This window comes from Branchiostoma lanceolatum, chromosome 6 (genome assembly GCF_035083965.1).
Source record: "Branchiostoma lanceolatum isolate klBraLanc5 chromosome 6, klBraLanc5.hap2, whole genome shotgun sequence".
Lineage (NCBI taxonomy): Eukaryota > Metazoa > Chordata > Leptocardii > Amphioxiformes > Branchiostomatidae > Branchiostoma > Branchiostoma lanceolatum.
The window spans coordinates 1,027,316-1,048,915 of NC_089727.1; the positions used below are offsets into that span (position 1 = coordinate 1,027,316).

The following is a 21,600-nucleotide window of genomic DNA, read 5'->3' on the forward strand; positions in this document are numbered from 1 at the left end:
AGGCGTTTTTTTGTCGGGCTTTGTACTTTGTCATTTTTTGGGGGTATATTCACGGGTTTGGATAGACCATAAAGAATGACAAAGTAGAAAGCCCGACAAAAACGCATAAAATACGTAAAAAAAACAGCCGGAACCCAACCTCTGCTTGGAGACGCGTCACGGCAGCGGTTCGGTCTGAAACCCGGAAGTGACGATGCTGATGACGTAACAGTTATGTCATCCCTACATTCATAGAATTTATACGAAAGTCTTGTCATAAATCAGCTTTAGAATTATTTTGGTCTAACGTTATGTGTGAGTTACTGTAATGCTGAACGTTAATTTTGTGATGAACCGTAACGTTTAGCTAAAGCCTCATTGTTCCTATTTAGCCCAGTTTTAATAGTTGTTTTACAAGATCGTTATCTGAGCAGGGTTTCAAGACAAGAAGTTTTCTATATTTCAACTACACAACCTTCTTGACTTCAGACGTAATAAGTCTCCTAAGAGCTATGATGAATACAGATTTCAAAGATTATCCAGTGACGAACGGAACGCTATAGAACTAACGTCTGCAGGGTCATGTTTACATGCCGTGGAAAGGAGTACAAAGAGGGGCAACAAAGTGTAGCACCAAGAAGTTAACTTAAACTTCACAAACTTTCCTGACTTTCAGAGTCTAAGTCTAAGTTTATAGAAAAGCTTTAAGCTGTTATCACAGAAAATAGAAGTGTACGTAAGATGCGAAGTGTAAACTCACCGATGCCGTGTCCAAGCGCCGAGCATTCGCCGAGTCTACACGTGTTTACTTCGCTTCTGTTGTCTTCACACGAGTAAATGTTGTCCCAGAAACCAGTCTCAAACTCAAACTTCACAATCTTTCATGGCTGTCTAACTCTAAGTTTACAGAAATCTAATATCACAGAAAATAGAAGTGTGTTTTAGATGCGAACTATAACTTCACTCACCGAGTTTGTGTCCGAGCGCCGAGCCGTCGGTGTTTCCCAGTCCCCACGTGTAACGCTTCTGTTACTTATGTTCCCGGCTAACGTTACCTCAAAACATAACTTTCACCCAGACGTCACTGACCTCACCTGAGGTTCTCGGGTTACACTTCCTTCCCGTGTCGCTGCATGGCGTTGTTTATTCTAAGGACGGGGGCACCGGTGGACAGAAACAAAGGCGTCTGGCGGGATGTCTTATTGTAAGGAAAACGCGCTGATTGAATGCTTGTTTTCCGTATCGCGTTATCAAGAAAACAAAGCGTGTTTTGAGTATAAGAAAGGATGTACCTTCATCAAGTAAACATGACTACGTGTTGACGCTTAAGTGCGTTCTGTAGTTTTGTGTTTTTTAGGGAAACTGTCTTGGTACGCAGAACATCCGCATCAATCTTAAGATAAACACAATGTACGCACAGACGCACAACACACTTTTTTGTTTCATATAATCGGTAAATCTACTCCAGTACTCCCCAAGTAGAGGATAGGCTCCGGCTTGTTTATGACGTCTTTTTAGGATTTCTTGTCGGGCTTTTTATTTTGTCAGGTTTTCTTATTGTCCGCCAGCCAAACAAGACGTCCAAAATCGGGAGCCTAACTTCTGCTTAGAAAAAGTTTAGATTCTCAGTCAACAACCCTATAACCCACAAGATCACATGCACACGCACATATGCACACACACGCGGAAACACATGTACACACATACACATACGCGGACACACACACTCACGGATACACCCACGCATACTGCGCAAACAGACACACATACGCGGATACAAACTAGCCTGGAATCCATCCTATTTAGCTTCCGGCGCTACCCTAGCTCCGCTGCGCTACCTAAGCTCCACTGCCGGCTTGGGTAGCGCAGCGGAGCTAGGGTAGCGCCGGAAGCTAAATAGGATGGATTCCAGGCTACATACAAACACGCATCCGTAAACACACACACACACATACATACACAGGCTTACACACGCACGCAAGAGACACACACACACACACACACACACACACACACACACATACACGGACGCGCCTACACATGTACACGTACGTGACCACGCGCACGCACACGTGTTTACAGCAAAGCCGGTCATTTACAAAACAAACATCACCAGGTGCTCACTCCACAAAACGGTACATGGAAAAACGAGACCCACACGATCAAGTTGTATGTTCTATGCCGATACATTACACGTACAATGGGGTGGGGGTACCTTATCTCCAAGCAGATGCGTCGGTGGCAAGGCAGTATCAAAATGAGATACCAGTGTCCAAAGTCTCCGGTGATACGGCCTTGCCCCCCATAGATCTGCTTGGAGATTAGGAGAACCCCCTATAATCAACGGTTGTATTTTCAATTGTTAAGATCGACAGAAATGGGTCCTGTTTGAAAATTGTCTCCATATTACTACTTAGTATAACAGCGTGTGGTCCCACCTACCTCGTGATTCCCTGTACCCGATTCTCAGGTGATGTTGAACTTGGATCCGAGTCTTCTGCAGTCTTAGTCCGAATGATATCAGCCATCTAGTGGGACGAATTCGGGCTCGTGGTGTAGTTATGGCGCCATAAACGCCTGTTGACTAACTGCACTTCAGGTGGGTTTATGGATCGATTTGATGTTTGCGCTGTTTAAAAATATCATAAGTAAACACTTGTTGTTGACGAGACACCCTTACATTTATTTCGTTCTTGACACATGCTGCTTGTCCTTATGGCCATCCAAACACCCCCTCTCTACTAGAAGCTGCGACCATTGGGCGACATGACTCAAATCGGAAACTGGAAAGGTCAATGACCGAACATAACCCAGTTTACCTGACCATAGTGCATGTGTCATTTCCCACCAAAAATTAAAGACGACTCTTTATATTATACTATGTTATGTTTTAGGTCGAGTCCTCTTACGCCTATAATGTACTACGGATGCAGAAATGTCCGTGATGGTTTTATGTTTGCGGTGAAATCTTCACCATGAAAAGCGGTTCCATCGGTAGCGCTACTTACTATAGTATATTGTTTCAAGTGCGAGCTCAAAACCACCGCGAACACTCCATTTTCTCCCTACCACGAAATAAAACCGCAAGGAACATTTCTGCATTTACAGCACTTGCACAAACCATGCTGTACAATTAGGGTAGGGAGGAACTGTAACTTGGCCGAGTTATAATCTACCCGGTAATCAACACGGACTTTAAGTACCAGACAAACTAGGGTTACGACTGACGTACACTTATTCATTCTAAGAAAAGTGATCTGATCACAGGAGTGGATAACCTATAGTTTATCCAATTAATAAGTCTGTATTTGTAGGTCTGTATCACAAATGTTGGCAACATCAATTTGATTCCTTAGTTCTGGGAGTTTAAAATTGCTGAGTTGGGGGAGCATCATGAAAACTGAGGCACACAAAGATGTTGGAAGGATTTTAACTACCGTACTGTATATATTGTTTGTTTGTTTGTTTGTTTATTTTTATTTAACCATATCGCCAGTAATGGCGTTTTTCAATGTGCCCTGGGGGGCAATCCCCACATTGTTCAAACTTAAATACATAAGATAACAAAAATAACACAAACTGTAATCAAATAATACAAGGTAAACTAAACTAAATGCTTCGAAATACTAACTTATTACAACTGATTTCAAATAACAAAATGAATAAAACAATAACATAATATAACATAGAAAACAATGGAATAACGTCAGAAAAGAAAAAGGTTTTCTGCAGATTCAAGATACAGTGATATGATTGGACAGGTTTTAAGTACATCGCAACCATCATAAACCAGAACAGCTATTTCAGTCGCAATATCTTAATTTCTTGGTTTGCTGATCTCTGCCGAGCATGGATAGAGTGGGTGGTTGGACCAGGTTTTAGACCCAAAAGTTACATTTACATTCTACATATACATGTACTAAAAAAGCCATAACAAGCTGATTAGGCCACACCAATTCAATTTCTTGGTTAACAGACTTTCATTTTTTTAATTTTAGCAACAAAAAAATCATGAAAACAGAAGGCTGGGGTGAAAACTTGCACCTGACCCTGTTCACTCCCTGATACTGTGTGCACCAAAGTAAAAATCATTCTCTAAAATTCTGTTTTCATGTTGTTTTTCCAATCTAGCATTTTTTGTAATTTTAGTTTTTATTCCGCTAACCAAGAAAATAAAATGGTGTGGCCTTAGCATGTCAAGACAAGAATTTTGAAACAAAGCATGAATGTTAGATGTTGGTCCAAAGTAGACTTTGCAATTGCTGCAGAATACAGAATGTAGTCACATGATTGGTCAGGACTCTAGGTGTTTTCTCCTGAAGTGGTGGGCTCTCAATCGATGGGCAGGAGTCTTCAGGTGCCGGGATAATTGATACTTGCAAGGTGCCCTGTACGCACACTCCCAACACATGTAGTTACAGGGTGTTAAAGGTTTCTCTCTTGTATGGCTTCTCATGTGTTGGGTTAAGTTAGACTTTTGAGCTGTGCTGAACCCACACTCCACACATACGTAGGGTTTGTCTCCTGTGTGAGTTCTCATGTGATCGGATAAATGTTTCCTTTGAGCTGCCCTGTACCCGCACTCCACACACATGTAGGGTTTCTCACCAGTGTGTGTCCTTAGATGTTGGTCTAAGGTACCTTTCGTTGCAGCAGAATAGTCACACTGGTCACACTTGAAGGGTCTCTCTCCTGTGTGGATTCTCTTGTGTCGGGATAAGGCAGCAATCTGAGTTGCCCTGTACCCGCACTCTTCACACTTGTAAGGTCTGTCTCCTGTGTGTGTTCTCATGTGTTGGGTTAAGGTAGCTTTTGTAGCTGCCCTGTACCCACACTCCCCACACATATAGGGTTTGTCTCCGGTGTGTGTTTTCCGATGTTTGCACAAAGTGGATTTCTGTGCTGCAGAATAGTCACACTGGTCACATTTGTAGGGTCTTTCTCCGGTGTGTTTTGTCATATGTTGATCTAAATGGTATTTCCTCGCTGCAGAAAAGTCACACTGGTCACACCTGTAAGGTTTTTCTCCTGTGTGAGTTCTCATATGGCTGGATAGGTTAGACTTGTCAGCTGCCCTGTGTCCACACTCCCCACACATGTGGGGTTTCTCTCTGGTGTGTTTTGCTATATGTTTGTCCAAAGTGGATTTCAATGCTGCAGAATAGTCGCACTGGTCACACTTGTAGGGCCTTTCTCCAGTGTGAGTTCTCATGTGCTTGGATAAGTAAGGTTTGTAGGCTGTCCGATATGGACACTCCCCACACATGTAGGGTTTCTCTCCAGTGTGTTTTGTTTTATGTTTGTCCAAATTGGCTTTCTGTGCTGCAGAAAATTCACACTGGTCACACTTGTAGGGCTTTTCTCCTGTGTGAATTCTCATGTGTTGGGATAGGTGAGACTTTTTAGCCGTCCTGTATCCACACTCACCACACATGTAGGGTTTCTCACCACTGTGTTTTGCATGTTGGTCCGAGGTGGTTTTCTGCGCTGCAATAGAGTTGATATTCTCGGTCCCAGGGTCTTCCTTTCCGATACTAGATTCAAAGAGAATGGAACAAAGTAATAATAAGAATTCATTGTTCTGCATAGCTTCTTTTGTAGACTTCTTGGAGCAGCAGCAGAACGCTGATTCGTGAATATCAACATTGGCTAAGGTTTTCTCATGCCGACAGAGTTTCGCAGTTGAGAAACAAAATTCCCCCAGCGGCTAAACTTCCTCAGCCGGCATCAGAGAACCAGAACCCAAGTTAAGCCTTAGGCTGCACCAAGTAATTTTTATGGATGACGTCCTTTGGAGACCCTAAATCTAATGCGAGAGCGCGAAAAAAACAAAACAAGAAGGGCCGAAAAAAAACAAGATGCCTAGATTTGAAATATAATAGTCGACGACACATGTTAGAACACAAATTGAATGAGATAACACAGTGTAACTAAAAACTCTTTTATTCATCATGAAAACAGCAGTAATTTGAATGAATCAGTTGAAGTTGAACAGCAGTTGTTGTCCTATCCTGTTTCTTTCCATCCCATTGATTTGCGGCACGGTCGTAACTCTTTGGTCATAGTTACAGGAAGCGGAATTTCTTGTTTTTTTTCTGGGAACAGACCAAAATCAATGCGCGCGCGGACGTCATCCATAAAAATTACTTGGTGTAGCCTTAGTACACGCAGTAAGAGATGAGCGCACCTCTCCCGTGGCCTGCCCACATCTGCGGTGCGGCCCTCTCTGCAGTTCGGCTTGTCCTCAGGATGCTCCATCTCAACACTATGGGGCGGAAGAAACAAAATTGCCCTGAACTTAACTTAAGTCTATAGCCTGGATGCCAGACCTAGCCTCCGTTGCAGGCTCTGACGCGGCTTTTTTGGGGGGCAAAATAATATGTTTTGCAGCCAGCCCGTAACCATCAGCCAACCCTGCAACTAATAGCCTTAGTTACAGGGTTGGCTGATGGTTACGGGCTGGCTGCAAAACATATTATTTTGCCCCCCAAAAAAGCCACGTCAGAGCCTGCAACGGAGGCTAGCAAGACCCCCGATTTCCAAAATATCTATCGATAGAGATTTTAGAGATAAGGGTCTAGCATCGGGTCTTACTCTTAGTTATATTTTATGTTTGATGACAAATTTCAAACATTGCGAATCTCCAAAATACGGTTAAAGGGTTCGAATAATAGACGTTAAACAAGGACAACAACAACAACAACAAAGTTTGAATCACAAAACAAAGGGATTGCGGAAAAAGCTGGCCCTGTCTACCTGGCCTGTCTACCCTGGCTACCTCCCTTTTTCGGACCCCAAGGGTATGCATGGGGGTTAGGCCTTTAATGGAATTTCCTTGAGGAAAAACTGGGTCAATGCATGTCCAGATATATGTGTGTGAGCTGGATGGAAGATAATGCCTATTGGTGTTTTGTTGGGGCGGGTGTGTGAGTGAAACTGGTAAAGCAATTCCACCAAGACTGGAAAAAAAGTTCCAGGTACATGTATACAATAAACTGCACCTGGAATATTAAACACAATTGAAGTGGAAGGTAAGACAAGGAAGAAAAGAAAACTGGTAGGATGAGCCAGACAACAATAGGACTTTTGTTTGTCACAACAGCTAAATTCTAAACAGATGTCTGACACTCATTGGGGTTACTGTAGCTGATACTGACGAAATCTTTAGCAGCTGCTGTTCTGGCAAACCATCCTATCAGTTTTCGGTTTTCTTTGTTTATCCTGTATCCTGTATCTGATACCCCTTCTATCTAGTTTAAAAAGAAGTTTGTTTACAAATGATAGATTTTCTTCCAGTGTTGATGGAGTTGCTCATAACTGTCCCTATCCTCTAATAGTATGATCCAGCCCACCCACAGCTGGAATTGCCACTGACCCAGTTTTTCCTCAAGAAAATTCAATCAGATGCAAAACCCCCATGCATGCCCTTGGGGTCCAAAAAGGGTAGATTGCCAGGGTAGACAGGCCAGGTAGACAGGGCCAGCTTTTTCCGCAAACCCACAAAACAAATTGTCTTTAGCGGCGACCAAGATACACAAAATTATAAACACAGCAGTGTCTATACTTGTGCAAGTCAAATAGGAGAAATATATTTGATAATCTATTTTATATCTAATTTTAGGTATTTTGAATAAAATATGGCATTTACTAATTGCCCCCCCCCCCCACCCATGATCCATACATCATCCTGCAACCCAGAAGACAATCATTTTTCGTCACCATGGGAACTAAGGAATATCAAAAATGAAACCTAGCACGTAAATACCAAGTCCAGCGAAACAATAAACGTTATACAACGATGTACAACAACGAGGGACAGAATTTAGAAGGAGATTGTCTCACCGGAACTACTTACGGGCAGCAGCGAATGTGGATTAACACCAAAAAGTCAGCTCAGTGATCCGACCGATGGTGACCTTTTGACTTTTGACCTTATGCCCCAAACACACTCCAATCCAAGGCCCTATTCACGAAGTACGTCACGTAGTATCTATCATGTACATCTTTGATATACCGTATATTGTGCTGAAATGTTAGGTTGATGAGATATTGCATAAACTGTTGCGAGATTATTTTGTGACCGCGTAAGGATGTTAGTTGCACACCGGCCCATACCACATGCGTGCCCCCCTCCCACCCCTGTGAGACACCATTGCTCTCTCACGTGCGGCTTCCCTCGCCCGTCGGCGACTGACCGCTGCATTTCTACCTCTGCCGTTCTCAAGACAAGTCTCCAAGATGTCTCAGCCCAACAAGAAGCTACGGGAAAACGGAGACGAAAAGCAGATAGGTTGTTGTTTGGTCTGGTTTTCTGTTACTGGACGATAACGTTATGTCCCTTGCGCAGACCTTATTATATAACAACATGTCGATGTGCCAAGATAGATGTAAATCGTATTTACAGGTTTGCGTAGCAAAACCTTTTTTGGATCCGTTAGCATGTATGGTGTGACGTCTTGATTTTGTGACGTCGCAGGGTAGCCATACCATTTCATTGGGAGGGGTGTTTTTTTGGGTCGCTAGCGTTCTCTCTATTTTTAACAAATCGGCATACAACTATCACACATTCAACTCAAATAAAAAGAAACATTCAACTTCATATTTATAAAAAGACCACATAGTAATGACATAGTCACTAAACTAACATACTAGCAAACCTGAAGTATATGTGGCACAAATACCTAACTCTAGTTTGTATAACTATAAGTGTATATATATCGGATAAGTGTATAGATTTTAGGCCCCCTGGCAGCTGTTCTTGGTTCTGAAGCAGAACGTCCAGGTTTTGATATCCTGTTTGTGTTGCCATGCACCCACAATGATTGATTGATTGATTGATTGATTGATACGGCCGCGTGGCGCGTTGGATACACCCGATCCCTCGATCTCGGAAGTTAAGCAACGCGCGGTCCGGACAGTGCTTGGATGGGGGACCAACCAAGGACGTCCGGATTGCTGTAGCCTCACGAAGCTTTCCACGAAATCGTCTTCCGGGAGGGACGTAAAACGGGGGTCCCGTTTGGTGCCTCGAACACGTGCCTCGAACACGTTAAACAGCCTCATTACCCTACACATTGGGTACCTGCCTGTGGCACTGGCTGCAAATACACCTGATATTATAATTATAATATCTTGTTGCCAGGCACCCACGATGGGACGTTCCACTGTGACGAGGCGCTGGCCTGCCACCTGCTGAAGCAGCTCCCGCGGTTCCGGGACCACCGCGTCGTCCGCACGCGGAAACCAGACGTGCTGGCCGACTGCGATATTGTGGTGGACGTTGGCGGACAGTATGACCCGGCCACACACAGGTAATAGTCCAGGAGGAGACAACTGAAAAAACTGGTCTCATAGCACACCCTTTATATATTTAGGCCAGTATCATAGAAATAAGAATGATAGCTTAATGTCTCCTGAACCTTTTCTAGGTATGTTGTTCTATGAACCTTGTTCTATGAACCTTGTACAATGTTCTATGAACCCTGTACAATGAACCTGTAAATATTGTACATAGCGCCTGTTTTCTCTCTCACGACCCGTGGAAGAGCAGCTCTTCTGTCAGAAAAACTGTTTCAAGATTTACTTTTTTTCCTAGGTACATGTGTGAGCAGACCAACATGGCTGTCATACCCTGCCTGCTTCATTGGTATAGAAAGTGAGTGAAGTGTTCTCTTGTTGGAGAGTTGAATGTTTTACAATTCAATAAGTAATTAAGTGTGTTGTACCCTAGGTACGACCACCACCAGCGGAGCTTTAACGAGACCATGAACAGCCTGGTGCCAGACAAGCCGTGGGTCACCAAGCTGAGCAGTGCCGGGCTGGTGTACCTGCACTTCGGACACAAGATCATAGGGAACATGCTCGGAGAAAAGGCTGACAAGAAGCTCTGCAACGTCGTGTACGACAAGGTTTGTTTGTTTGTTTATTTACTGGTGTACCTGCACTTCGGACAGGAGATCATAGGGAACATGCTCGGAGAAAAGGCTGACAAGAAGCTCTGCAACGTTGTGTGCGACAAGGTTTGTTTGTTTGTTTATTTACTGGTGTACCTGCACTTCGGACAGGAGATCATAGGGAACATGCTCGGAGAAAAGGCTGACAAGAAGCTCTGCAACGTCGTGTACGACAAGGTTTGTTTGTTTGTTTACTGGTGTATTTACACTTCGGACAGGAGATCATAGCGAACATGCTCGGGGAAAAGGCTGACAAGAAGCTCTGCAACGTCGTGTACGACAAGGTTTGTTTGTTTGTTTGTTTATTTACTGGTGTACCTGCACTTCGGCCAGGAGATCATAGCGAACATGCTCGGAGAAAAGGCTGACAAGAAGCTCTGCAACGTTGTGTACGACAAGGTTTGTTTGTTTGTTTATTTACTGGTGTACCTGCACTTCGGACAGGAGATCATAGCGAACATGCTCGGGGAAAAGGCTGACAAGAAGCTCTGCAACGTCGTGTACGACAAGGTTTGTTTGTTTGTTTGTTTATTTACTGGTGTACCTGCACTTCGGACAGGAGATCATAGCTAACATGCTCGGGGAAATGGCTGACAAGAAGCTCTGCAACGTCGTGTACGACAAGGTTTGTTATTTGTTTGTTTGTTTATTTACTGGTGTACCTGCACTTCGGACAGGAGATCATAGCTAACATGCTCGGGGAAAAGGCTGACAAGAAGCTCTGCAACGTTGTGTACAACAAGGTTTGTTTGTTTGTTTATTTACTGGTGTACCTGCACTTCGGACAGGAGATCATAGCGAACATGCTCGGGGAGAAAGCTGACAAGAAACTCTGCAACGTTGTGTACGACAAGGTTTGTTTGTTTGTTTGTTTGTTTACTGGTGTCAGTGTTCTCGCCAGGCCTTTTCAGCATAGGGGCCCCCTATGCTGTGATTTGGACCCCCTATGCTGTGATCTGGACCCCTATGCTGTGTTTCAACCAGCATAGGGGTGTTTCTTTCTGGGACAAACCTTGTGACCCTTCATAAATCTTATAAAAAGTTCATATTTGGCTTTAGAATGAGACTGTGACAAAGGAAAAAGTCTACTTCACAAAATTTATCCCTCAAAATGCATGAAATAATGTCTCATTGGGTCATGAATTTACAAATTTTCCGGGGAACATGCCGGACTCCCTACTCTGGTCATGTCTTCAGCACTCCACGCGTGACTTGCACCGCATAAAGTTGGCCTTCTGTACCTGACCCCTATGCTGTGAAAAAATTCTGGTGAGAACACTGGGTGTACCTGCACTTCGGACAGGAGATCATAGCGAACATGCTCGGGGAAAAGGCTGACAAGAAGCTCTGCAACGTTGTGTACGACAAGGTTTGTTTGTTTGTTTGTTTGTTTACTGGTGTACCTGCACTTCGGACAGGAGATCATAGCGAACATGCTCGGGGAAAAGGCTGACAAGAAGCTCTGCAACGTCGTGTACGACAAGGTTTGTTTGTTTGTTTGTTTGTTTATTTACTGGTGTACCTGCACTTCGGACAGGAGATCATAGCGAACATGCTCGGGGACAGAGCTGACAAGAAGCTCTGCAATGCTGTGTACGACAAGGTAGAGATGCATCTTTATCTGTATAGCCAGTATAACTGCCCTTTTCTATGTCTATGGTGTGCTAAGCAAAACTCCTTGTGGAGTGCATCGCTTCAAGATAACCCTTGGTATAACACACCAGCTTCGCAGGCCTACGGCAGCTATTTTTATCACACCAAACAATGACCTGTCATGACTAACCTTTGACCTGTCATGCCTACCCATTGACCTGCCCGCCTAACCTTTGATCTGTCATGCCTAACATTTGACCTGCCACGCCAAACCTTTAACCTGTCACACCTAACCTTTGACCTGTCACGCCTTACAGTTGACCTGTCACACCTAACCTTTGCAGGTTTACCAGAACCTGATTGAGGAGATCAACGCGATCGATAACGGGGTTTCGCAGTTCGACGGCAGCCCGCGGTACCTGGTCACGACCAACCTGAGCTCCCGGGTGGGTCGGCTGAACCCGGCCTGGAACGAAGAGGACCAGGACACGAACGAGCGGTTCTGCAAGGCCATGGAGATGGTCGGGGAGGAGTTTGAGGACCGGGTGCGGTACTACAGCCAGGCGTGGTGGCCCGGCAGGAAGCTGGTGAGACTGGTTTCTTGTTTGTTTGTTTATTGTTTCTTTATTGATGGTCGGGAGGAGTTTGAGGACCGGGTGCGGTACTACAGCCAGGCCTGGTGGCCCGGCAGGAAGCTGGTGAGACTGGTTTCTTGTTTGTTTGTTTATTGTTTGTTTATTGTTTCTTTATTGATGGTCGGGAGGAGTTTGAGGACCGGGTGCGGTACTACAGCCAGGCCTGGTGGCCCGGCAGGAAGCTGGTGAGACTGGTTTCTTGTTTGTTTGTTTGTTTGTTTATTGTTTCTTTATTGATGGTCGGGGAGGAGTTTGAGGACCGGGTGCGGTACTACAGCCAGGCCTGGTGGCCCGGCAGGAAGCTGGTGAGACTGGTTTCTTGTTTGTTTGTTTGTTTATTGTTTCTTTATTGGTGGTCGGGGAGGAGTTTGAGGACCGGGTGCGGTACTACAGCCAGGCCTGGTGGCCCGGCAGGAAGCTGGTGAGACGGGTTTCTTGTTTGTTTGTTTGTTTATTGTTTCTTTATTGATGGTCGGGGAGGAGTTTGAGGACCGGGTGCGGTACTACAGCCAGGCGTGGTGGCCCGGCAGGAAGCTGGTGAGTAAGACTGGTTTCTTGTTTGTTTGTTTGTTTGTTTGTTTATTGTTTCTTTATTGCTGGTCGGGGAGGAGTTTGAGGACCGGGTGCGGTACTACAGCCAGGCCTGGTGGCCGGGCAGGAAGCTGGTGAGACGGGTTTCTTGTTTGTTTGTTTGTTTGTTTATTGTTTCTTTATTGATGGTCGGGAGGAGTTTGAGGACCGGGTGCGGTACTACAGCCTGGCCTGGTGGCCCGGCAGGAAGCTGGTGAGTAAGACTGGTTTTATTCTCACCTGTACTGAGAAGTCTGTAAAATGTCTGTCTGTTTATCACCACGATAAGTCGAGAATGGGTGGATGGATTGTCTTTATAATTAGTAGGTGGGTACATGTAGGTCTTGGTGAAACCACAACATATTATTAAGTAGATTTTGGGGCCCATTGCAACTGTTTGATTACTCTCATTTGAGACATTGATGTTTATTCCCACCGTTAAAATTATATGCAGTCAACTACTCCCTTTCCACCCGACTGGTAAAATTACTGGCTGTAATATTAAATGTATTTACAATACTGTTGCATGTTGCAATTAGCCCTCGGGCAAGAACTTGCAAATAAAACTCATTGATTTATGTCTTAAAGGTGCAAGATGCACTGGAGGCGAGACATGCAGTCGACCCTAGCGGCGAGGTCATACTTATGGAACAGGTGTGTCCATGGAAGGAACACCTGTTCGACCTTGAGAAGGACATGAAGGTCGATCCATCCATAAAGTATGTGCTGTACCCGGACCAGGGCGGGAACTGGCGCGTGCAATGTGTTCCCGTGGCGACGCAGTCCTTCGAGAGCCGCCTGGCCCTCCCGGAGGAGTGGCGAGGAGTCAGGGACGAGGAGCTGAGCAAACTCAGCGGGATCCCTGGCTGCGTGTTCGTGCACGCCTCGGGATTCATCGGGGGAAACAAGACAAGGGAGGGCGCACTCCTCATGGCACAGCGGGCGCTACAGATGTGCAGGTAGTGAAAGGGTTTAACTTAAACAAATAAACAAGGAACTCAGCAAACTCAGCGGGATCCAGGGCTGCGTGTTCGTCCACGCCTCGGGATTCATCGGGGGAAACAAGACAAGGGAGGGCGCACTCCTCATGGCACAGCGGGCGCTACAGATGTGCAGGTAGTGAAAGGGTTTAGCTCAAACAAACAAACAAACAAATAACCAAATATGGAAACTATCCTAGGCAACAGGACAAGGGAGGGCGCACTCCTCATGGCACAGGGAGTTCTGCAGATGTGCTGGTACCAAAAGTGTGTGTACCAAAAACCAACAAACAGATAAACAAAGACAACAGGACAAGGGAGGGAGCGATTCTCATAGCTCAGAGAGCACTACAGATGTGCAGGTAGTGAAAGGGGTTAACCCAAACAAAGAAATAGACATGGAAAATAAACTGTCAAACATTCCTTGGTGAACCATAATGGCTTGCTCTGCTTTTGTGTACACGTTTACTGTAAATCCATTTACTTTTGCGTGGTTTGATTTGATAGGAGGGAAAAGAGGTTTTCACCGTGTTATAAATTTGCAGTTAAAATAATTATATAGTTCAGTAGTCAAAAAAATGCGATACGCAAAATATGTGCAAAGAAAACTGCAAAAGTTTAACCATTTACAGTACTTAGAAGTCCTAGGTAGTTACCAACTGTTGGGATGATAGTAGTCTATTTGTCTGTGTAATTTCTGCTGTGTGATAGCCACCGCTAGATCTGCTGTTGAACCACACTGATATTATTTTATGGATGACTGGGGAAAGTCTGTACCTTTGTTGGTTTTTATTACATTTACATACCCAGTAAACGGCCTCATGGCATACACCAGGTACCTTGAGATATTTGATCCATTCACAGAAGCCCTACGGAAGGAGAGAATTTCGAGTCACCTGGCGTCTCATCTTTGTACTGCAGAATGACGTCTGTGTTTTGTATTTTGTTGGCTTGTCGATTTTGATGTTAATGTCAGAAACCCTAAGACATGATTAGAACTTGAGTCTCCTGGCATCTCTTCTTGGTACTGCAGAAGAACGTCCGTTATTTGGATCTTGATTCTGATGTTGCTTTCAGAAACTCTGAAGGTGGCCAACCCAACCCAACCATGTCTGTATTAGTTAACAATGTAATCTTAAAAGATGTGGAATAAAGATGGTAAAGACTTGGCCCATACAATTTCAATGCTCATGAAGATCTTGTCTTGACTATTGTGTTAAAGGGGTCCTAAAGTTGTTATCGAATTGATAATGATTTTAGGAAGTAAAAATGAATGGTTATTACAGTAAAAAGTACCCACTAGGGCGGTGCTCATCAGACTATTCACGGTGAAGGATGTGTGTATACGTATAGGGTATAATTTTACACCTTGTGTAACCAACCTCCTTGGTGTAACTCACCACAAGGGGAATTCTGTGAAAAGTCAGATGATCATGTATTAATTTATACATAGTCTAGTGGAAAATACCACCCCATTCCGGAGTTTAGGTCACTCCTTTAACTTGTAGACAGGTAGGCAGGGTAATACCTGATATGTTTCCCGGTATTTGCAAAGCTTTTGTCTAGATCTGTTCGTTTTAACCTTTGAACTGACCGATGATGTAATTTTGACACCAGCAGTGTAAAAGCTGTGCTTGTTCAAGTCAACTTGCGCATAAAGCTAACCTTCCCTTTGAACAGCACAGTTTCCACGCTAAAATGGTGAAAATATAAAATCACTACTCTCCAAGCAGAGGATGGGTTCCGGCAGGTTTTTGAGGTGTTTTTTAGGCGTTTTTGTCGGTCTTTCTAACTTTTTCATTTTTTTGGTCTCTAAAATCACTGGCCAGGAATGCTAACAAAAAACGCAGTGCCGGTGGCAAAACGGCATGCTACCATGCCGACTATAATGATAGCAGCAAGAGACCAGTTTTCAGCCTAAGTACTTAAGTATCAGACAGGTAGGAATGTTACCTGATATGTTTACGACTCTAAGCGAGGCTTTGGTGCATTCAACCGTGACCTTTGAACTAACAGATGACGTAATGTTGCCATGGGCAGTCTGGCACCTGTCTTTGTTCAAGGCAAGCGCATAAAGCTAACACGGAGCCCGTAAAAAGAAGAGTTTTATAGAGACGTCCCTTTAGCACAACACATTATCGCCATGTTGCGGGTCTGTGAGAAACTCCGTGAGGCGGACGCGAAGGGCAGGAGGTACGGACTAGCCCGTGCGGAGACAGGCTACCTCCGTGCCCTGGTGGACGCCATGGCGGACATGGACAGGCTGGCGGAAGTGGAGCTGCTCAAAAGTCTTGGCGACGTGAACTTGGAGAAGGGAAGAATCGGGAAGGACGTAGGGAAGTTCAACAGGGCCTTGGCGCTTTACCTGGCTGCTGTGGTCCGGTGTGACCATCGGGAGCAGGGAGAAGGTATAGAACACCGATACGAATACACGGAGAGGCTTTTACAACGGGTGTCGCCAAAAAGGCCACAAGGAAAGGCACAGTCAACTGAAGACAAAGAGACGACTACATCTGACAAGGTTGCAGAAATGTTTAAAGATCTGGACAAGAAATGGATTGCCGGTGGTAACACAGATTCTATGCTGGTTGGATACGCACAGTTGATGGTAGAGGGAATAGTAAACGAGAACAACATGTTAGAAACAGAAGCGATGAAAAGTATCGGTGACGTGTTCCTGAAAAGAGGAAGAGAAACTGTTGACACAAGATTCTTGACAAAGGCTACTGCTCTATACAACAAGGCACTGGTCCGATGTCACAACATACAAGGAACTGTTGTCATTGTCCACCGCTTACTGCACACCGCAAAAATCAGGCAAGACATCACCACAGCAAAAATCAAGGTAAGCGATCTATTCTGATTCCTGACGGATAAAAGATCGTGGAACAGACGTTTTGCTGCATGTTAAAAATTGTACCTCATTGCTATTTCTTACTTCCACCAATAAGACTATGGCTGGACTTTAACAGTATCTTTTCGGCGGATTGGTTCAAGAAATTGTGAATGTATTTTTACTGTTTGTGGTCTGTATAGTGTGCGATGGTCTTGGCCAAAGGACGAGATGTTGCCTACTACGTTCATGTAGCCAAGAATGCCCAAATAAACCACCAGTAATGTCACACTGAACTAACATTATCACGGGTCATGTAAGGTCCTTGACCAATCTATCGCCAAGGTTCAATTGTGCGGCAGTTCAATTGCCCACCTGTTAATCATTGATGGCTTCTTATCGGTTCTCTAGAGGTCAGCACGTACGCACCGGCAACAAGACGTGAGAGGACGAAAGGGCCACTTCTCTCCCTTCTCAGCTGCGCCCTCAAGCGACGTCATCAATGACGAAAAGCGCCGTCTGCACACGTAAGGACAGGGGTGGTCTGCTCCTTTTCATTTATTGTGCCCTTCAATTTTAGTCCCCTTCCCCTTCATTTTTAGTCAGTATAGCACGTAAAATGCGTAATGTTCTTTTATATGACCAAGGTATGAAGTAAGCGCGCATTTGTACTGAATAAGGATGAATCTGCAGTCAACGAAATGTTTCTTATATTTGGTTCGTTTTTACTTGTTACAAGGTGAACCGTGTAAGGAGTTCGCACAAAATTACATGAATAATGAAAAAAATATTAGTGATGCTAACGGTGCCATGTAAGTACATCTTATTGAGTGAACTAAGACAACTTTGTTTATTTTTTCTTGTTCAGCTCCTACCGCAGGCTCATCCAGACGGCAGACCTGGAATTGAGACAAGGAGACCTGAACGCGGCAGAGCAGAACATAGCAGACGCCCTGAAGCTTGTCCATGGTCTGTTATGCACTTTTTTAACACTTATTCTAATAACTTTGAATCGTATATGATATTTCTAATTTGTTGAAAGAACCTGTTTCTCCTTATGTCCCGGAATACTTAATTTGACATGAATTTGATCCAATTCTTTCAGCCTTGGTGCAAAATCGTTTTTAAGATTCAGCAAGGTTATTTGTGTAATATTTCCATCCCTGGTTAACCATATAGTTTGGCTACTTAAGCATACCCGTTGAAGTAACCTCAAGACAAATGTAGCAGTTTGATCAATATTTTTAACTGCAGATCAAAACAAACCAGACGAGGCTAAAGAGGCCGACTGTCTGTGCCGGTTGGGTGACGTCTACGTCGAGCGAGGTAAGCGGGCAGGAGAAGGTAGGAAATTCACACAGGCCGCAGCTCTGTATAACGCCTCTATGGCCCGGACAGATGGAGACAAACAAAACATGATAGCAAAACTGCAGGAAACGGAAAGGCAGTTTCTTAGGAACACTTGTAACATAGACCGTGAACCTTGTCCGTACTACAGGGCGTTAGATCACATAAAGGAACTGGACAACATGCGCGCCCGTGTAAAATCTCAGCTAGACACAATTCACCAGGAACACAACCCTTATCAGTATGATGAAGATGATCCCATCGTGAGAGAGGTGGAGATCAAACGAGCGGACGCAGTCAGGGACTTGTTCAAAAGTATCACTATTGAAAGACAAGAGTTTATCCAAGTTCTGACGGATGAATGCAATGCAAAACTCGGTCCTCCTCCGTGTAAGTACGCTTTCCTCGGGTTAGGGTCACAAGCCACGGAACTGGTCACGCCGTACTCCGACCTGGAGTTCGCCATTCTGATTGAGGAAGGGAAGGATGATGATGATACAAGGAGGTACTTTCTAAACCTCACACACTACTTACACTTGAAAGTCATCAACCTTGGAGAAACCATCCTCCCGGCCATGGCCATCCCGGCACTCAACGACTTCCTCTCGGAAGACCCAGAGAAAGATTGGTTCTTTGACTCCGTCACACCTCGCGGCTTTGCCTTCGACGGCTTCATGCCATGGGCTTCGAAGACTCCTTTTGGAAGAGACAAGACCAAAAGCAAACCTTCCATTAGTCTAATCCAGACTCCTGCTAAGTTAGTGGAGTATCAAAATCTGCACATCGCCGTGGCGGAAGGCTATCACCTGTCAGACATCCTCAGACGGGTGACCTACTTAACAGGAGACGAGTCTTTGGTAGACGATTATCTGGAAAGGGTGAACCGAAGTGTAGATCGTTCCCGCGCTCTTTCACGGCATTCAGCAGCACTAACACTGAAGGATAATTATGGGCAAATAGAAAATACTAAGATAACGGGACAACTTCTGGATGTCAAGAAAGAAATCTACCGTTTCCCCAGCGTAGCCGTTGATGTGTTAAGTGTTTCCTGCGGCATCACGACCCCCAGTGTGTGGGGAATGATAAAGGAACTGCACAAGACACAACGGATCAGCCAGGAAGACGCCCACCACTTGACTGTACTGATCAGCATCTCAGCGGAGCTACGGTTAAGAACGTACATTGCCAATGGAGGGCAGAAGGACACACTGTCTCCTCTCACTGAGATGAAAACCCAACTGGATAAACATGACGTAGATGACACTTTTGTTAAGTCAGTGTTCTACATACCAGACTCTAAGATGCTTTTTAGGTACTATTACACGGCAATCCCATTGAAAAGATGCATTGTGGACACAGTTGCAAAGGTAAGCAAAGCGACTCATATACTCCCAACAGCCATCTTTGACGCCTCATCGCTAACAAGGGGCCACATAACACAACAGCTGTTCCATTTCGATGCATCCGTACATCACCTGGAAGCAGCACTGGAGGAGGCGGGCAGTGACGAGGAAACACAGTTTGAAATACTTTGGGAACTCGGCATAGCCTTTCAAAAGCGCGGTAACTGTGAGGAAGCGATGAGCTGTTTCAAACGGGCACTCAGAGTTGGAAATGCTGCATATGTAAACACTAAAGTGCATCTAGGAATTGCCAAATTGCTTGGAAACATCGGGTTATGTTGGAGTGACCTTGACGATCAGAGGAAAGCTATCAGTTACCACGAACAGTCACTGAAGTTGTTGAAAGCTATCTATGGCGAAACAACAGTACATCCCGACATTGCGTCATCATTTAACAACATTGGGTCATGTTGGAATTACCTTGGCGATCAGAGGAAAGCTATCAATTATTACGAACAGTCACTGAAGATGAGGAAAGCTATCTATGGCGAAACAACAGCACATCCCGGCATCGCTCGATCACTTAACAACATTGGAAACTGTTGGAGGGACCTCGGCGATCAGAGGAAAGCTATCAGTTATTACGAACAATCACTGAAGATAACGAAAGCTATCTATGGTGAAACAACAGCACATCCCGACATTGCGTCATCACTTAACAACATTGGAAACTGTTGGAGTGACCTCGGCGATAAGAGGAAAGCTATCAGTTATCACGAACAGTCACTGAAGATGAGGAAAGCTATCTATGGTGAAACAACAGCACATCCCGACATTGCTGCATCACTTAACAGCATTGGAAACCGTTGGAGTGACCTTGGCGATCAGAGGAAAGCTATCAGTTATCACGAACAGTCACTGAAGATGAGGAAAGCTATCTATGGTGAAACAACAGCACATCCCGGCATCGCTCGATCACTTAACAGCATTGGAAACTGTTGGAGTGACCTTGGCGATAAGAGGAAAGCTATCAGGTATTACGAACAGTCACTGAAGATGATGAAAGCTATCTATGGTGAAACAACAGCACATCCCGACATTGCTGGATCACTTAACAACATTGGAAACCGTTGGAGTGACCTTGGCGATCGAAGGAGAGCTATCAGGTATTACGAACAGTCACTGAAGATGATGAAAACTATCTATGGTGAAACAATAGCACACCCCGACATTGCTGCATCCCTTAACAATATTGGAACATGTTGGAGTGATCTCGGCGATAAGAGGAAAGCTATCAGTTATAACGAACAGTCACTGAAGATGATGAAAGCTATTTATGGTGAAACAACACCACATCCCGACATTGCTGCATCACTTAACAACATTGGAAATCGTTGGAGTGACCTCGGCGAACAGAGGAAAGCTCTCAGGTATTACGAACAGGCACTGCAGATGAGTAAAGACATCTATGGGGACAACATGGCACATCCCGACATTGCTTCATCGATTTGCAACATTGGAATCCTTTGGCGAGAAATCGGTGATAAGAGTAGAGCTCTCAGTTACTTAGAACAGTCCTTAGCAATGATGAAATCTATCTATGGTGACAACACGGCACATCCTCACATTACAACCGCATTGAACAACATTCGAGCATGTAGGAGTTCACTTTGTGATTAGAAGTGTAAAGCCGTTAGTCATGGAAGATTGTTAAGATAGGGGCACTCTCGTTTTCTTCTTATATACCTTAGCTGCCCAATGATCGTGTAACCTATGACCTATAGCAACTTCTAGTACAATCCCAGAAATCTATTGCAGCATGGGATTGGACTTTATGCTTGTATAGTCTGGTGGAATCTATAACACTTATGTACTGACTTAGGTTTGCTGTGTGTACTGACTAGCACATGTTCATATTTGTATTAAATGATACAAGTCATATATTAGTTCCGAGTGAGCTCAATGTAGCTATTGAGTGAGTGAATGAGTGAATCAATGAATGAATGAGTGAGTACTTGTGGGTGAGTGAGTGAGTGAGTGAGTGAGTAGGTGAGTGAGTGAGTGAGTGAGTGATATCAATATGGAAATAAACTCGACCATCAGTTTTATAAAAAAAGGAATTCGTAGCATGCTGAGTTGGCTCAGGTCCAAATCAGTTCTGCTGGCATGGGGAAATTGAGTGCTGAAGTCTAGACCCCGAGGATGGCATATCGGAGTTGAACATGCAATGTGTCAAATAGACAGGGTGGTGCTATACTGTAAATGTAGAACTGTTCGCGGTGGTTTTATATATGCGGTTTTTGCGGTGAACCTTTTTACCGCGAACAGTCAATTTTCTCCCTACCGCGAAATTTAATCTCCGACAAC

The 21,600-nt window shown here is 44.5% G+C and overlaps 2 protein-coding genes across 2 annotated transcripts; one reads left to right on the forward strand and one right to left on the reverse strand.

Moving 5' to 3' along the window:
- Positions 1–2,685: 2,685 nt before the first annotated feature.
- Positions 2,686–7,874, reverse strand: LOC136436088 (zinc finger protein 135-like). Its single transcript, XM_066429798.1, has 3 exons — positions 7,822–7,874; positions 6,167–6,244; positions 2,686–5,513 (listed from the first exon to the last, which is right to left on the reverse strand). The coding sequence occupies exons 2-3, from the start codon at positions 6,235–6,237 to the stop codon at positions 4,274–4,276; spliced, it is 1,311 nt and encodes a 436-aa protein (XP_066285895.1). The 5' UTR covers positions 6,238–6,244; positions 7,822–7,874; the 3' UTR covers positions 2,686–4,273.
- Positions 7,875–8,058: 184 nt separating this feature from the next.
- LOC136436089 (MYG1 exonuclease-like) lies at positions 8,059–14,889 on the forward strand. Its single transcript, XM_066429800.1, has 5 exons — positions 8,059–8,269; positions 9,122–9,290; positions 9,710–9,887; positions 11,870–12,112; positions 13,319–14,889. Exons 1-5 carry the CDS (start codon positions 8,218–8,220, stop codon positions 13,691–13,693), a joined length of 1,017 nt encoding a protein of 338 aa, XP_066285897.1. The 5' UTR covers positions 8,059–8,217; the 3' UTR covers positions 13,694–14,889.
- The last annotated feature ends 6,711 nt before the right edge of the window (positions 14,890–21,600 follow it).